Raw genomic sequence first — 17,773 nt, 5'->3', positions numbered from 1 at the left:
TTCTTGTGCCACAAATGCACACACCTGCAGCTACTCTCAGAGTACTCTGGTGTGAGATTGCTATCATGCCCCCTGGCGCTAAGAGAGGTTCCACACAAGCCACAGCAGGGGAGCCTCTGCAGTTCCATCAATTAAAATTGTCAGGCTGCACAAACTTTCAACACAACCAAATCTGCCTCATTTTGGCACTCACATTTCCTTATAATATTTCCTTCCTTCCTTAACCAGAGGAAGTTTTTATGGGCAAAATCTAAGTAAGGCACTTTTTACTTTTTAAACATCTTTAGGAAACACATTTCTATACCTTCTTGCCCCACCCATGTTTCTTGTGATGCTTTAAGTAGTCTGCTGAAGAAAAAGTTTTTCAAGCATGCCTGACCTAATTCCCTGTATAACTTCAAGCGCTTTTTCCATAATTAAAAATATTATTTGCAAAATATGTAAGTTAATTTTCAACTTGATAGTTGTAAATATGTGAATCTGCACCTGGGCTGACTTCTTCAGGGGACCTGATCCAGGTCTATAAATATCTGAGGTGTGGGGGGCAAAGTAGTGAGGCCAGACTCTTTTCAGCAGTGTGTGGAGACAGGACAAGGGGAAATGGCCAGAAACTGGAGCATAGGAAGTTCTGCACAAATGTGCGCAAGAACTTCTTTACGGTGAGGGTGACGGAGCACTGGAACAGGCTGCCCAGGGAGGTGGTGGAGTCTCCTTCTCTGGAGATATTCAAGACCCGCCTGGACGCCTACCTGTGTGACCTGGTGTAGGGAACCTGCTTTGGCAGGGGGGTTGGACTCGATGATCTCTGGAGGTCCCTTCCAACCCCTACGATTCTGTGATTCTCCAGAGGATTTACAAAAGCTGTTGCTAAGCTGCTACAGACTTAAGTCTACCAAGACTACATTTCCTGAAAAAGTCAAAAGGTCTTAGCAATTGCAGAAAAATCTTATGGTTCAACTTGAGCACGTCTGTTTGTCATGTATTGACAAGAATCAGTCCTACAATCCCACCAACCTCCGGCAGGGGTGAGAACTTGTCAGCTCTGCTGCTCTCACTGGCACTAGAATTAGTGCAAAGAGTTCAAGTCCTGTCCTTTGCTGAGACAGGACTGGGTGCAAATAAGAGCATGAGGACAGCACAAATAGCATCTCTATACATGCAGAATCTGCCTAACCAAAACATCACAGGCACAGTGCAATGAAAAAAAAGAAGGACCTGAGAATTTTTCAGGAGGAGGAGATTTATATCATTGCAGATGCTCAGGTTTGGGAAACAAAGTCCTTTTTGTTTGTGTAAGAACAACCCTTGTGGAAAAATCAAAGAATAACCAGCAATACTTCAAAAACTTTAAATATATTAAACAAAACAAAATAAAACAAAACAGCTACAAAATAGTAAAAGAGACACTTACTCTCCTGTAGCAGGAATGTTACTACTGACTTGTGATACGTGGGTGCTGTGTAAAATAAAAAAGAGGAGAAAGTTACATCTACTAAGTGCAATAATGCCTTAAAACATTTGTTCTTTGCAGCACTAAGAAAAGATTTAGAGATGGCATGCACATGCTACAAGTTTTTCCCTACAGGAATTTTTGCTCCCAGTGACGTGGCACATTTTGACAATGCCAATAGCCTCAAGAACTCATTTGCCCTTCATCTAATGGAAAGGATTTCAGCTTCAACACTTTGTAGAGTCTTTGCTTTCTTGCAAGATTTCTGTGGCAGCAGGTTGTTTTAATCTCATCACAAAAGTTCTTGCTTTTTGAGGCTGACTTGAAAAAGTATGACAGAGAACTTAACATTGAAGAACTTTTAACTATTAATTGAGGAGTAAAGGAAAACAGTCTTTTCACTTCAAAATAGTTCTGCAGCTCTCCGATGTTTGCATTTTTAAAAATAAGATGCATGCCTCTTTCTTTTCCTTTTCCCTTTCAGGCTGTGCCCAGGCTCAGAAGAGCTGACACAACTCCAGGTGTCACTCCTTGCTGCTGAACAAGCTGACGTGCCACCTCGCACAGCTGCCTCTGCTCTCCTCCCTCAGCACAGGGCCAGACTCAGCTTAGCCAAGTCCTATCCCACTGCTGCTCCAGTGCTGACTCGGCTCTACAGATAAGGTGGCACGTGACCCTCTGTGACCATTAATCACCCCTCTGATCCAAGTTCAGTCAGACACGTTACAGGCCTAGAGGGTTCATTTTGGTTTCTCCCTGTATCAGCAGAATTAGTAGTGTGACTGGTTGATAAATTCCAGAAAAGCGTGCACAGGTTACAAGACAAAGTGTTTTCTGCCAAAGTGGTCATTCACTGCTTTCAGACTCCAAGAGTTTCTCACAAACTGTTTCAGTGCAGAAGAACCAGTAACAGCCAACTTCCCTTCACTAACCAGAGGCTTCCTTTCTGCTTCCCTTGAGTACAAACCCACAACCCCAAGCTGCAAACCGGACACACGTGCTTTTGCTCTCCTCCGCTGAGCCACTGCCTCCACCTCAGTTTGGGTGAACCAGCATACCCCGACTGCACACTCATTCCCTCCAGGCCTTGCTCACTCTGTGCTGACCTCTGGTCCAGACACAGCTCCCTGGAGCTGAGGCATGGCATGAAAGCAGTCACGTATTTCCCAGTGGATTGCACATTGCCTACACAACACCCGAGTAGCTGTGTTATTTGAATGAGATCATGAATGGGAGACTCACAAACAGGTATTAAACTGCTGTATTTACGATTTCAGACATGTAAACTATACATAGAAAAAAAGAATTGCAAGATCCTTCTCTTCTCACATACAACACTTTGACTATCAACTATTACACGACTTTGCAATTTGAAGTTCATATTTCAAGCATCCTCCTTGCTTTCCTGCTTACTTACACAAACTACTTAGTCTCTTCTGAGCCTGAAACTATGTCTTAAGATCTGGCTTTCCAGGAGAGATGGATTAACAAGTAAGCTGCTAGTATAGAAGGCTATACCATATTCTTATATGAAATTCATCTTATGGCTACAGCTCCTACATGTGGGTAAGTTAATACTGTATCAACTTTCTATAATGCTTACATGCAATCCATACTGGAGTGGGGTATTCTTTGTATCACACCTTCTTTCTCTGTTTTGCTGTCAGGAAGGTGGTAAAGAGAAGGGAAGATTGGATTGTTTGGATTCTAGTCTTTTGAAAACATTCCTAAGATGTAGGTATAGCAATCCATCAGACAAGGCAGAAAATATCTGGAAATAGCTTTTCCTTCCACTTCTAACAGGGTTAACAGTGTGTGAAAACACAAAGCCCTATTTCACATAAACCTAATGAACTGCTATGAGAGTGAGAGTTCATTCTGTTAACCCCATGTGCAATGTTCAAGGCCAACCAACAGCCACTATCAGCAAACCACTCACATCGGGACCTTCTTAACACAAAAAGTAGTAAGAAGAAGAATCAAATGATAAAGCTGCCAAAAAATACCTGAACAAAATGTCAAAAATGTTTGTGATTTCCAAATACATTTTCAGTTTACCACATGTTTTACTAACATCCATTTAGTTTTAAATACATTATGCTTCCTAATTCATAATGACACATATCTGCATAACAATTGCTTTGTGGTATTTAGAAGAACAATATTCAAACTATATTCTGTCAGAGAGCCAGTAATATGGTGATTTTCAAACTACTCATAAATACAAAGGAAGTGCATACATAGTTGCAGGCCAGCTTAGAAAATGACAGCAAGTGAAGTTACCACACTCTTCTCTTATTAAACCTCTCGTATAGAGGAAGGTGCTTCCTTATTTGCTGAATGTGACTTTGATCTTAGACCTATGATATTTAAAGCTCTCATTCTCTCTCTCTCTCTCTCATATGGAGATTTAATTTAAATCAGAGTTTTTCCAGATGATCTAAATTTCACAACCTATAACTTTCCCTGTTTCATTTTGAATTTTAGCAAAAATGCACTGCTAAATTGGTTTATTTACTCTGAGCCAAACTTTTTATTTTTATTTTTATTTTTAATTTTTATTTTTAATAGCAAAGACTTTCACTTAAAATAAGAGAGAGGAAAGACTTATACAGAGGTTTTCATATTCTTGTATGCCTGGTGATGGAGGTAGATGTGCTTGAGCATGTTGGCTCGCACAGGGAAAGGCATGGTTCTCTATAGGTTTCACAGCTCAGAGAAGAAACCAGGCATGTGGAATGCATCCTGAGGCATTTGCTAAACTTCCTGGGTGGCAAAAAGTCAGTCCATCATTAGATTTATGCTTCACAGAACAGGCGAAGAAAGCCATGTCCAGAAGAGCCCTTTTGGCATGCCCTATTGTGCTGGGAGCTGCCTCAGATGGACTGCTTTGTTCATGAAATCATCTGGACAATGAGAAAACATGTCCTGCTTTGGGTAATTATTTTCTCCTCTTGTTTGCTCCATTTCACTGATGGATAGGGCCAAACATCTCCACAGCTAGATTATATTTATTAAATTATGCACCTGTTGCAGAACATGCTGAGTAATAGTGACTGTTGACATGAACTAACGGTTCTTCTACTGCCTGTAACATGAAGTAGCAGGAAAGACTTCCAGTGCTGGGGATTTTTACTTTCAGAGAGCCAGTAAAAAAAAATGCTACAAACTCTTGGATTCTTGCTACCCTCACGCTCTTCCTTTCAGGAAGTCCGACCTTTGGCACTTCTCAGTGCTTTTTAGCTTGTTTACTAAGGTCTTTTACTACTCCCACACATTCAGGTGACCCTCCTGGATTACGTCTTGCTTCACATGCAAAGTAAATCCTTCCTTTATGGCCTCTTCTTTCATTCCATTTCAATCTCAAGAACATGAAAAGCTGTGTTTTCTGCCAGCTTCAGGCTGGCATTAAATCTCTGCCACCCCAGCTAGTAACTGTAGACTTAAAGATATGCACTGGAGAATTATGTTATGCAATAACTGCAATCTGCTTTGGTCTGTATTGGGTATCTTGTTACAGCAAACAAATAACTGAATTGGATATCAAGACCCCTCTCCTGTTTTTCTACTCAAGGTGCTATTGAGCAAATCCTATCAGCATTCATGTATTAAAATAGCACAGTATGAATCAACCAGAACAAACTGACTTACTGGCACAGCATTTTCCCAGATGGGGTTTTCAGTTATGAAGTGAATAAATTAATTGCTGGACATATCGAACTGCCTAAATCATAAGCTGTACTTGCAATCTGAAACAAAGGCCACCCGCTGCTGACATTTATGATCCATTTGCTTTTGTTTGGAAAGTAAAAATACTTTTCATTTTGCTTTTAAAAAACCAAGCCTAACAATAAGAAATTCTTATAACAGCCATAAAACAAATGAATATTTTGCCATTCCAGCAAAGTAGACAATATTTATTTAAATTCCTTTAACATTTCAGATAGGAAACTTCTGAAATCCTCCCTAATACAGAGTTCCAGCACATGACCCAGGAAATTACTTTTTTCCACAGTTACTACTACTGTCTAAGAATGGTTCATTTTCCATGAGTGTTGTACTGTGAGATGTAATGTTGCTGACCCACACAGGATCCATCTTAAGGCAACCATTTCATCCTCAAAGAGAAGGATTGTGTTGGCATGAAAGTGTGAAAATAATGAGATGTAAAATAAAGAGATGTGCTCTAAATTATTGGGAAATCCCATCAAACAGAAAATGTGCTTTCAGTGTTTCTTAGTATCTTTACACTTTTGCAAGCTCAGATCCAATAATCTTCCCTTTAAATGTGGTACATTATATTTTACATTATTTCCTTACTATGCAGAAAACTAATCCCAAGAAAAGTAACTGCCTTGTTTAGTTCAGTACTGCTGTTTTCATGCTCACTGGCATTGTACTTCAGGCTGGATGCACGCTGACACCTACTGTTTGAAGCAGAGACAGCACTGAAGAGTATTCAGATATGCTACCCAAACCACCTCTTCAAATTTAGACAGCTATGTCTATGCACGATCCTCTCCAGACAACACTGATGTTCCTCCATGGGGTATCCACAGCCTCCATATTTGGCTTCTGATTCAAACTGGAACAGATCACCTCCTTCCTCTGAACATATAGGGTTCTCAGTGAGATAGTCTTCCTGATTCATGGTATGAAATCAGGACTCCCAGTTTCCCACAGATCCACTAAATGACAGGGGTCCCTGGGTCTGAGATCCACACAGTAACTGGATGAGAGCAAGAGCAGCCTCCTATCTATTTTCAGCCAGTAGTTGTATGATGAAGGACTATAGCACACATCCCATAACATAACCATTGGTAAAAGAGTCCCACACTGCTGTTGACTTTAGGAACTCTTAATGCATGTCCCACCGATAAGGAAGTGTTCAGTAGAAAGCCAAGCAGCCTTCTGACTAGCTAGATGTAGATGACAGCAAATTCAGTAAAACATCATACCTGAAATACTAGGAATGCTTGACACGTATTATGTAAAATGAGTTGCCTTATGTAACAACTGTTAAGAGGTAAACAGCTGTATGAAATAGTTCCAACAGGATATTAGTACTTAGAGAAATGAAGTGCATTAACAGGTGAAACTGCCCAACATCTTGCCCTGAACTCAAGGGTATCTAATGCAATTTTGACCTTGCTTGTGATATCAGCTCTCATCACGATTTTGGTTTAAGACTCTGCATATTAACAAGGATGCTCCCACACTTCAAAGCTTTTTCCTTTTTCTCCTTTAATATGACTCTGCCTTACCTCAGGATGTACTCATTAGGAAATTGCTCTGAAAGCATCTATATGACTCACATCAAATCTAAGGCAGATATTCCAGCATAAAGCACATCTGTAGATTCCCTGTCTTTTAAAACTCATTGCACATGTTGAGCAAAAGTGTGCTAATGGGGAATTGCCTTTGCCAGATGCTGTTTAATTACATGAAACTGCATACTGTTTCATTTCAGTATAATTACTCACATTCCCATTCATATAATGGAATTAAAAAATCCATAGCACTCCTCATATAAATATCTCAACTCCCTTTTCCACAAGGTTTAATTACAAAAGCTTTTGGAACATAAATGCCCTTCAGGCATGACTCCCTAGAACAATCAATCATCCACCAAGGTTTTCCTCCTGTTTCAGCAGTGCAGAAATCTCCTTGCCTAGTACTAAATATAGTTGAGTAAACAGTCTTACCAGGGAATACAGAAAAGGAAAGGACAGCCCTGCTCACCAGCAACTGAATGGATTCAAACCACAGAACTCCATCTCAAAAACTGATCAAACTCTCCTCATCCTCCAAACACCTAACAAGAGAGGGATTCAACTACAAAATTTCTAATAATGTACCTCAATTTATTCACTGAGCAATTCAATTAATTTTTTATCACAGCAGATTTTGCTATTTAACAAATCTGCCTTCCCCTCTATCTAAAACCCAGATGAAATACACGCACTCTAGTTAATTTCTTATGGTACATAAGTCTCCCCTAATCTTTTTTTTTTTTTTTTTTTTTTTTTTCTCATTTTGTAACAGGCTTGCTTACTTCCCTAAGGATCTTCACAAACCTAATGCCTTTAAAGTATGTATAAGTGAAACTCCATGAAGCCTCATGTCAGCCTTGTAGAAAGACATCCCTACTTCTCCACGTATAACTCCATTCTTTTACACCAGTGGCTATAGAATAAAAAAAAATCCACCACCATTTCTACAAGCGATCTCCTTTCTCTCCTCACAAAATACATATAGGCTTCCTTCTTTCCTTATTGATCCTTAGGGTCTCATATTTCATGGTACTTTACCATAGTTCTCGTTAAACTTGCATCATGTTTTGCCTCATCTACCACCTTTGTAGCTTTAATGATTACTTTCTTTCCTATAGAGCAACAGTGATAATTAGTTCAACTCTTGGTCATGACATCCCAATGTCTAAAGAGAAAACACAACACCAAAAGACCAATTCAGAATCCTAAGTCAGGGAAATTTTTAAAAATCATGTACTGGTGGCATTCCGACAATTCTGACTAGAAGATAAGTTAAGTATTGGCGGTACACATAAAAACAACATCAAGGGAAACATCCCCATTGCTAACTGACATGATACAGTACTGCATTGTATGGGATAAAGTCTCTGGTTTGGAGCTAGCAAAACTCATCAACTAGAAGACATAATCCTCCTTGAGTCTGGCAAAAGCCAAGCACTCTGCAGTGTCTGAAATATAAAGAGCTCTTGTTCCCATCTGATTAACTTGTTGCAAAATTACCTCTACGAAAACTACTGTATGAACAGGCTAGTGGCCTAACTCCCTCTACACAATCATGATTCACTTGAAGGATTACTTAGTATTTCGAACTTGGTAAGTATGACTGTCAGTAATAAATACATTCGATCATCAGACAGATAAAGCAGACATTCAGAGAGGTCATTTAAAAACTAACATTCAAAACTGAAATAAACACATAAGTAAAGAAACAAATAAATCACGCACTCAAATTCTCCACTGTTAAAGTAGCATAAATGGCCCAGGCACTGCTAGCTCTCCTGCCAGATTGACTGCATTTGGCAGCTGACCTCCAGAGCACACATTTTTAACATGTGATAAATACAACCAAGACCTACAAGCTGTTAGCGTTATTTACAAGCAATTGTATCTCAGCAGTGCTACAAAAGATGCAAGCTTATCCTGAAGCCTCATGTTGCAAAGTATGCTGCTCCTTCCCTGATCTTGCTTTGTGCATTTTCTATGGCTTATATTAGAAAAAAAATCTCTCAGAGAGAATCCAGCCTATGATGATAAAGAGGAATACATGCAAGACAATTAACAAGAAATCACTGTAAGAATTCCAAATCTCACTGCTCACATAAAAAGCACCACAGGGATTTCTTTTTATTTGTCTCAGCTCCACAGAGATCAAAGAAACCAATTACAATATCTGGCCCTTCTTCCTCTGCATCCCTTTACTGTTAATTGCCCTGGCTCCTGGACTTTCCCTCAGTATAAATGAAAGCACTGGATTTGAGCCTGCTACTGAAGTAAGCAGAGCAAACTTTCACTGATGTCAACAGAATTAGTCCACTTTTACAGGCAGTGACTTTGCCCTGTAGTTGGCAAAACAAGAAACTCTATTTGTTTGAATGCAGGCTGGCTGCATTCCCTCCAGGAAGGCAGAACTGTGGACTGAGGCAGTCCCAGCTTTTCCATGCTGGCTGGGCTACATCAGAAGAACAGTTGCTGTATGGGCTGCTGACTCACCATCTGGTTCCTGGTTTCTTTCTGAACAGCACATGATGTCAGTTCTTCAAAGCTCATGGCAAGAATCTCTCATGCCTACAGACTGTAAGCTTGTTGTAAATACAACTATATTATGAAATGAAGAAAACAGGAAGCCAAAGTCCATCTTCTAATTAAGAATTTACAAGACTGGCACTGAAATCTGAGCCTCATCTTTAAATATACAGTCTGCAGAAATTTTTGGACTCTCTGAAGAGTCATTCATCCCTCTAGCTGAGCAGTAATTACGAACGTAACAATCGATCTACAGTTTGATTACAGCCTGCTCAGACTGTCTGGCATCACTCCCCGTATTTAATCCTAGTAACAAGTCAATCCTATCCAGAGAAATAAATTAAAACAATTGAGTAAATACCTCACATAGAAGGGTGACATAGGCCGCTCATCCTCTTGGGAGCTAAAAACAAACAAACAAAAATTTGTTAAGTTAGTACACTGCTCTCTTTTGTATTTGCAGCTCATTTACAGCAAGACATTCACTCTGAAAAAGTGATAATAAAAGTGAAACAGAGCATCGATTACAGAGGTAACATTTACATCTACTTGGTCCGGTAGCTGTACTTGTGGAAGACTGCTTTAAGTTAAATTATTTGAATCTTGAGAACTACATTCATTTCTCAGTGTTCACAAACATATAACAGACCCACTGCTAGATGGTCAGGAGTCATTTCAGCTCTACAGGCGTGCAAGGACTATTCCCATAGTAACAGTAAAGTATTTCTGCCTGCAGAACCACCCAAGCCTTTTGCTGCCTGTTGTTCCAGAATTAAACAACCTGCTGAATTAAAATTAAGGGAAAAAAAAAAATAAATAAATGACATATTAGGGATCAAAGAAATAGTTATGTCTGTACGCATACAGCTAAGAACTCCCTGGTTTCCTTTTTCCTGTTGAAAACTGATTTGATGATGCTCAAATGTGGCTTGGCTGCAGAGCTGTGAAACAACTGAAAGGCTGGTCTGACTGTATCAAGGTAAGTCTGTATCAAATTCAACAGAATTCAAGAGAAACGTATGTTCCTTGAGGACCTGAGGAAGCACCTCTTGGCTTGAGATCAAGAGCTGTCACTGGCTGCTATGGAGCTTCCCTAACAAAAACAAAACAAAACAAAAAACAAAAACAAAACAAAACAAAAAAAACAACCATACAAAACCGCTTCAGTGTCCATCTGGTCCATCTGAAGGGACTACTCTGTGCATGGCTCATTCAGCCTGCAGATAGGTAACTCCCTAACTCAGCTCACTAGGCAGCTGCATGTGCCTATGCTAGCAAAAGGGTAAGGACAAGTTGCTGGAGTGCAAAGGCTTCAGTGTGGAGTGGCCTGATGATCATTTGAGGCAACGTTAGACTTTCCACTTTAAGAAGGGATTCAAATATAAACTTCACCAAACAAACAGTTGGACTTGCAGGCATTTAGCCCTTGTATCTCATTCAATTAGAAATCTTGCTTTCCTCCAAGCACACAGGAAATGCCGCTGAGGTTGATTTGTCCCCAAAGGCTTTTTAATTGGGTCTGGTGAAGAGCAGAGTAAGTTTCAGAGAAAGTAAAAAAATGGGAAGCTATATAAATTACTTTAAACAAAAGCAGAAAGGATAACATTTCACAGGCTCTGTGAATCACGCATTCCCCTACTGGTTTCCCACTGTTTCAGAAGCCTGAGACTACACCAGTTACCAGCAGTTTACCACGAGTAAGTTGGCCACTCAAACTGACAGAGAAGTCTAGGGATTTTTACTGCTTTTCAGTTTATTCAGAGGATGAAAGAATATTCAAGAATGCTCTGGGTAAGATGAACTCAGCTTTGCACTCAAGTCACTTGGGGGCATTGACTGTCCTGAAACTCTGACCAACTTCAACAGAGATCTGAAGACAATCAAACCTGAATATTTGTTGAGAACATGGCCCGAGTCCACTAGTCTCTCAACTTTGAAAGCATTTTATTTATCAGTCTAGAAAAGCTTCCCTAAGCACAGAATAAAAGCCAAAGGAACATCACCACGGGTTTTGTAGCTAGGAGATGAAATGCTCACACACACATTTTGCAGCTTCCACTGAGTCAGGAGGAAGCTGTCTAAGCAAGATGAGCTGAAACTGGCCTAGAGCCAGGTAAGCACTGTGCTCTCACAGTGAATATAGCCAGGGGCAGATTTCACCACGGCTCATTTCAAATCCAGCCAATGTTATAACAGATTCACAAATATGAATGCTAAATCTATCCCAGGGGATGGGAGGTGGCAGGATGCAAGGGATCAGAAAGGCCAGGAAGGCAGAAAGAGCGAAAAGCGTGAGCTAGCCAGCACAACAGAGAAATCACAGGGGTTTCTGCTGTGTTGCTTGACTCCCCACTGTGCCATAGATTTGTACATAGACAGAGGCATCTAAAGAAAAGACACTCCCATTCACTGTGATAGCACGTCACACTGGCAACCTGCTGGAAGCCTTGAGAAAAGCCTCAAGGATAACACAGAATGCCGTAGAGTGGAAAGAAGAGAAGTAGCTTCCGAAATTGGGGCAGTCTGCCTAAGTTTGCAAGGCCTCTCTAACGCAACATTGACCGAATGGTTTTCAGCAGCTCCCTGAGACCACCGAAAGCACAGTTGCTGCTGAAAGCCATGCTACAGCTACCACAAGCCTGTCTTAAGCTGCTTGAGCAAGCTACAGCTGGTTGCTGTTGAGAAACGATGATGGTCAGAGCAGGCTGAAAGCTGCTGCAACCAGGGCGGCATAGTGGCCTGCCCAAAAGCTAAGGAATGGCTGGAGGATCTTTGTGAGAAATAGTTATGACTTTGAGACTGCCGAGGAGGAGGGAAGAGAGCATGTAAGTACCCCACAGGGCTGCTTTCCAGAAGATGACATGGACACAGGTAGGAACCTCTTCCATAGCCAGGTTCTCTCCCTTGATGGCATGCACTCTCTCAACTTGTATGCATAAGACGATCTCTTTAATTTAGCAAAAACAGAATATAAAAAGCATTTTATTTTTCTTTAAAACCACTTTAAACTCACAAAGTTGCTGGTAAGTGTTTTGCTAAATTCATGGCAATGGTTGATCTTGTGATCTGAATGTAAGCAAGTCATAATGGTGCCCATAAAACATGAAAAATAAACCACATCTGGAGAAAAGTCTACAGAGCCATCAGGATTTCTACCTATCCAGACAACTCCCAACAACCACAGAAAATGCTGTTTCATGTACAAGTAGCTGCTATCATATCCACAGCAAATACCCTTTACCGTGGTAAAAACCCTTCTGAGTCTCATGGTTTGCAATTAACTTGCAAGTCACAGAAACACAATGATACTGAAAAAGCCCAAACAACTTCCTTATAGTCATACTCTGAACTAGTTGCATAACAGATCAGATGTAGTAGCAGCATTCAGCAGGGACTCAGAAACCTCTTGCCCTTCCTTCCTTTTCCCCCACAGGAAGGGTGATCACTGCTCCAAAAGTTCAGGTATTTTGAAGCTAAACAAAAATCATTATCCATGCATACAAAGCAACTGAGGAACAATAAGTACCTTACGAACATTAGCTGAGGGTTGGGAAAGGTCGGGCGGGGGAGGGGGAGAGAAACTGTAGACAAGACAGAAAGTGTCAATTTCATTTACATTACCGAATTTCAAAATTCCCAATGGTTGATAGTGATTAGAGCTGCGCATAATCTTGTAGTGCTTTACAGTTTTATACATGCAGCAGTTATGTAGCTGCATCCGGGATGAAATCAGCAAGATACAGATTTTTGAGAAAAAGAAAATAAGATTTAACTTAAAAAGACCTTACATATCCAAGCAAAGCAGGTTATCCATTTCCCCCACCCCAGTCACCAACAACAATGTACCCCAAGCATCTTTCCCTAACTTCATACTCCTTAGGCAACTCCCCTATGCAAACTGGGAGATTAGAGCTGTGTAAATTACAAACATAATTTAACCAGCTATTCCACAATCAGAATCCCTCCAGTAAGATGTTAGATCAGTAGGCCCTACTGCAATCACAGACTGCACAAGGATTCCATTTTGATTAATGTACTTTATGAAATAATTAAGTATTAATGTTGTAAGATAATAAACGGACGTGCTTATGTTATACACACAAGCACAGCTAAGTTTTAAGAAAGGAATTAAAAATGTGTGTGAAAGGTTTTAAATCTGTGTATATCTAATCACATAGTTTGTGATATAAGAGACAAGGAAGCAAACAAGAATGTAAAAGATATGAATCATAAATGATCATCAGTTGATATTATGCAATAAACAGACTAGAAATTGGTTTAAAATCTTCCTTGCAGGACTCTTACTCATCATCACTCACACAATGCTTATTATAATAAACCAACAATGAAACAACTGCTTGCTCATTTTTAAGGCACCTTGTACTAAAGGGGATTTATTAGTACTACTGGATAGACCTTTCCAACACGCACCGTGTCCCTTCAAGAGAAAATGCCAAGTCATTAAGTCATACTCTGCATTCACCTGTACTTTACTCTGGCTGTGTAATTCATCTTTGGTTACCTTTGCAGAAAGAAATGCTTGGTTACCTTTGCAGAAAGAAATGCCTAACATCTGACCTGGTAAAACCAAGTCAGTTGTCCACAGTAAGGAGGATGCAAATTATTTCAGAAGTGTACCTCCTATACCTACCATGTCTGGTAAAGAATTGATCCACTTGACAAGCAGGTTTATAGAAGTAACTTATTTATTTGTTTGTTTTAAAAACATGTATTTTATGGCCAGAAGTCACTGAATACACTTGAGAAAGGAAAAAATAATTGAAAAAGAAATACATCAGCTAACTTATCAACTACCAGTGCTAAGTTGGCCAGGCAGGTGAATGCCAAATATAGCTCTTGCCTTCTTCTCAGACATAAATACAGCTCCTCTAAGTGAAGGGATTAAACCAAAACGGATTGCTCTTTTATGCAGTACGTGGGAGATCAATTTCTCACACTACTATGGATACCAAAAAAACCTCCCTTCTTGCTAAAACAAACAAGAAGTTAAAAAAAAATAAAAATCAATCCTACTAAATTGAAAAAGAAAATAGAGGTTACTTTCTTTAAAAGTTTGTTTTACTGCTAATGGAGTAATATTGTTATGTTTGTGATCCCCAGTGAGCTAACAGAAAAGTTTGTCAGACTGGAAAGAATGCCAGTATCATCCTCCAGTTTGCTTAGCTCATCTTAGGCTTTTAAGGCCTGTGGGTTTGACAGCATTTATGCAAGGCATCCTTTCTGTCTCTAAAGTAGGAAACAGGAAAGCTTTGGTGAAGCCTAACAGTTAAACCAGTGGACATCCTCCCCACCCCCACCCCCTGTGACTCATGCAGCTTCACAAATACAGATTTTAGAGAGGGCTTTATTGACTTTTTATAAACAACTAGGTTGTTGATTGCTCCCCATCACCCCCTCAATAAGCCCTATTTTTACAGGGCTTTATTAGCCCTATTTTACTTGCTCCTAATTATCAGCAATTCTTCCATCCTCATTTGCTGGCACTGCCTTACTCTTATTGTAAAGCAAATATTGCTTTCCTACCCTGCATTTCTTTTCAAAAGTTAAACGGGGCATTTAGTTAAATAAAAAAACGTGTAACTTTTACAGCCCTGAAAATGTACTTTGACTCAAATGTCAACATTTTGCACCAGAGATGAAGGGCCAAGACACTGGCGGGATTATGCTACTCAGCCAAGGTCATGTTTTCCTACAGCCCTGCCATAGGCTCTATTTGTTCTGTCCTCAAAAGTCAGATAAAGGAATGGCTCTTTCTAACTGTGCTACAACAATTCCGGACTTCAAAAGAAATTGATTATTTTTTAGTGAGAATACTTTTCTCAGGCAATTAGATTGCTGCTTCTAATTTTAACGTGATCGATCAAAAGGCCATTGAAAATCCAGTGATGTTAAATTACTAACGATATCAGAAGATAACGTAGAGGAGGAGAAGGAAGGCTAAATTTGGGTCACTTATTACAACTTGAAACTTTTTGTCCTCTTCTCACCATTCAGAACCACCATGCCACCTTGCATTATAAGACGCGCCATTTTTGCAATTGTGAGGGATTTTAACAATGTTATCTATTTATTGGTTTTGATATTCAGCATTAACAACACTAAAAACAACTTAAAGGAACACCCAATTCTGAGGTCACAGAAGTACATTCTGCTGAACATCTCCACTTATTCATGCATTCTTCAACATTTTTTTTCCCCTCCCCAAAGTTACTTTCCCATAAAAGTTATTTCAAGCTTGTGATAAATCCAAGACTGAATGTGTCATGAACATTTATTGCGTACATATTTTTTCATTAGACTGACTTACCCATAGTTTGTGCTTCACAGCAGTGGGTAAAAGGTAATGTTTCTGCACATGGGAAATAGAAGGGAATATAAGCTACTTGCTGCTATTAAGCGAGTGCCGAGGCATGTCACGCAAAAGAAGGATAAGATCATGTCTAATGAGTGAGTAACCATAAATTTAATCACATATGATAACACTGCAGTGACACGACAGTCATCATTAAAAGCAGCACTTACCATCAATTGTTGAACAATGCCACCCTTAATCAGAAGGCGAGGGAGGAGAAATGCAATATACAGTAACCATAGGGTAGCACTAAGAAAAGTGTATAACCATTTCCTTATGACAGCCAATAACTATTTAAACACTGATCTCCAAACGATTCTTGTATCTTCAGTTTCTTCATCAGGCTTCTCAATCAAGTTGAGAGATCATGGTAAGATCACAGTAGAGCAATGTGACTGCAGAGCAGTGGAAAACAACCTCTTAGCCTTGCAAAAAGCATGAGCTTCTGTGTCCTGTTTTATCTGGCATTCAACATGCCAGTATTACTATTTTATAGAGACAAGCTGAGGTGAATACAAAAGAGCACTCTGTCACACATCTGAGAGGTATGTTCTCTACTTACTCTATTTGCCACAGCTGAAGTTAAATCATCAGTACCCAAACCTAGAGTGGGAGATTTCAAATGCAGGAAAAGCTAACATGCAGTATAGCCATATGCACTGGCAATACAATACATTGTCCACAGATATAACCCTGTGCAGTCTGTATGTGAGGAGGGAATGAGGTTGAGGCACATAGCCTGAACTGAAAAGAAATGGACTGAAGACATGTTATACACACTATCTCACTCTGAAGCAATGCCAGGGAAGTACAGGCTATCCCACAGCAAGACAAAACAGACAGAATTTCTCGCTTATAAATGCCACTGCAAGCAAGAGGCTGATTTTACATTTCTATTAACATATCTGAATCCAAGGGAATGCCTGACAGCATAATTTTGCATAATTACTTTCTACTCACTATCCTCCTGGATTGCAAATATGTTTATCTTTTATAAAATGACGTCAATGTTAAACAGCTTGCTTTTATTGTTTTACTTCTTAAACTAGTTGGGGCTTATTATGAAAGACAGGGCAGCATCTTTTCTTCTTCTTGTGGTTTGGCAGCAGTCCTCACTAGAATAAAACTAGAAAATGGGCCAGAAAGAAGCAGAAGGCTCATACCAGCCAAAGTCTCACCTCTTGTGTAAAGCTGCAAGATGCATGCATACCTGTTTCTTTATAATGGTTAAGAACTGTTACCAGGTAACCAGTGATTTCTGTTCCAGGATTATTTGTTAAAAGCTCACAGGCCTCAAATAAAGTTATCTAGCAGCTCTTTTTTTTTTTTTTCAGTAAATATTCACATTTTCTTGCTTAATCAAGTGGCCACCATAGAAGCAAACATAAAACAAAATAAATTCCATGTCTGTTTCCTTTTTCAGCCAGAGGCCCCTCTGCTGCCCATCTGGTAGTGCCAGGAAAACCCACAAGTTTCTGCATACAGCAAAGTCAGAGCTGGGAAAAGCCAGAACCCAACTGATCAAAGGTCAGCCTGGAAAGCCAAAAATGTATACAGAATTTTGTCATAGGCTACAGCTACTATCTTCATTCATGAAGATGAGAACCACTGGATCCAATTTCTCTTAATTATACCACCAGAAAACCAAGCAAACACACCTGACAAGTTCCCTCCACTCTCAGCAGGGGTAATTCCAGAACATACTTCAATGGTGTTTCTAAAACACCCCAAGTACGTTGGAAAGAAAGTGATAACAAAGTCCAAAGGCTCAGACTTATTTACAATACAGCTCTATACACAGACATATTCCCTAATCTGTTTGAAAGAATACAGTCTTCACTACAAAATGAAAGAAAGTGCAGTGGAACAGAGATGCGTTCTCAGGCTAAAACATTCTGTATTTGTGAGAGAGCCCAAGGAGACAAAGCACTTAGGTGAATTCCACAACCCCAACGCTGGCTGCATACGAGGCAGCTCATGCAGACAACTGCTGTTGTACAAATGAGAAACAGACCAGGCACACTCCCCTACTTTTATCAGATGCACAATGTGGAAACATTTGTGATGGCTTCATTTTTCCTAGCCATCAATTTGAGCAAAGTGCAAAGCAGGAGAAGCACTGGACACAAGCAAGACCTCAGTACGTACCTGGAT

The 17,773-nt window shown here is 39.9% G+C and overlaps 1 protein-coding gene across 8 annotated transcripts in view; it reads right to left on the bottom strand.

The window, feature by feature from the left end:
* Positions 1 to 17,773, bottom strand: part of FAM13A (family with sequence similarity 13 member A) — a 113,400-nt gene that overhangs the window by 36,332 nt on the left and 59,295 nt on the right. For 7 of the 8 annotated variants that reach the window (XM_072334062.1, XM_072334064.1, XM_072334063.1 and 4 more), the window contains 2 exons: positions 9,608 to 9,649; positions 1,412 to 1,456 (listed from right to left, as the gene is read on the bottom strand). In XM_072334062.1, the coding sequence (XP_072190163.1) occupies positions 1,412 to 1,456; positions 9,608 to 9,649 (87 nt within the window). The remainder of the gene's footprint in view (positions 1 to 1,411; positions 1,457 to 9,607; positions 9,650 to 17,773) is intronic. The other variant, XM_072334067.1, reaches the window with a different exon arrangement.

This window comes from Excalfactoria chinensis, chromosome 4, assembly GCF_039878825.1.
Source record: "Excalfactoria chinensis isolate bCotChi1 chromosome 4, bCotChi1.hap2, whole genome shotgun sequence".
NCBI classification, from domain to species: Eukaryota; Metazoa; Chordata; class Aves; order Galliformes; family Phasianidae; genus Excalfactoria; species Excalfactoria chinensis.
The sequence above is the reverse complement of the archived record's forward strand: the minus strand, read 5'-3'. Positions and strand labels throughout refer to the sequence as shown.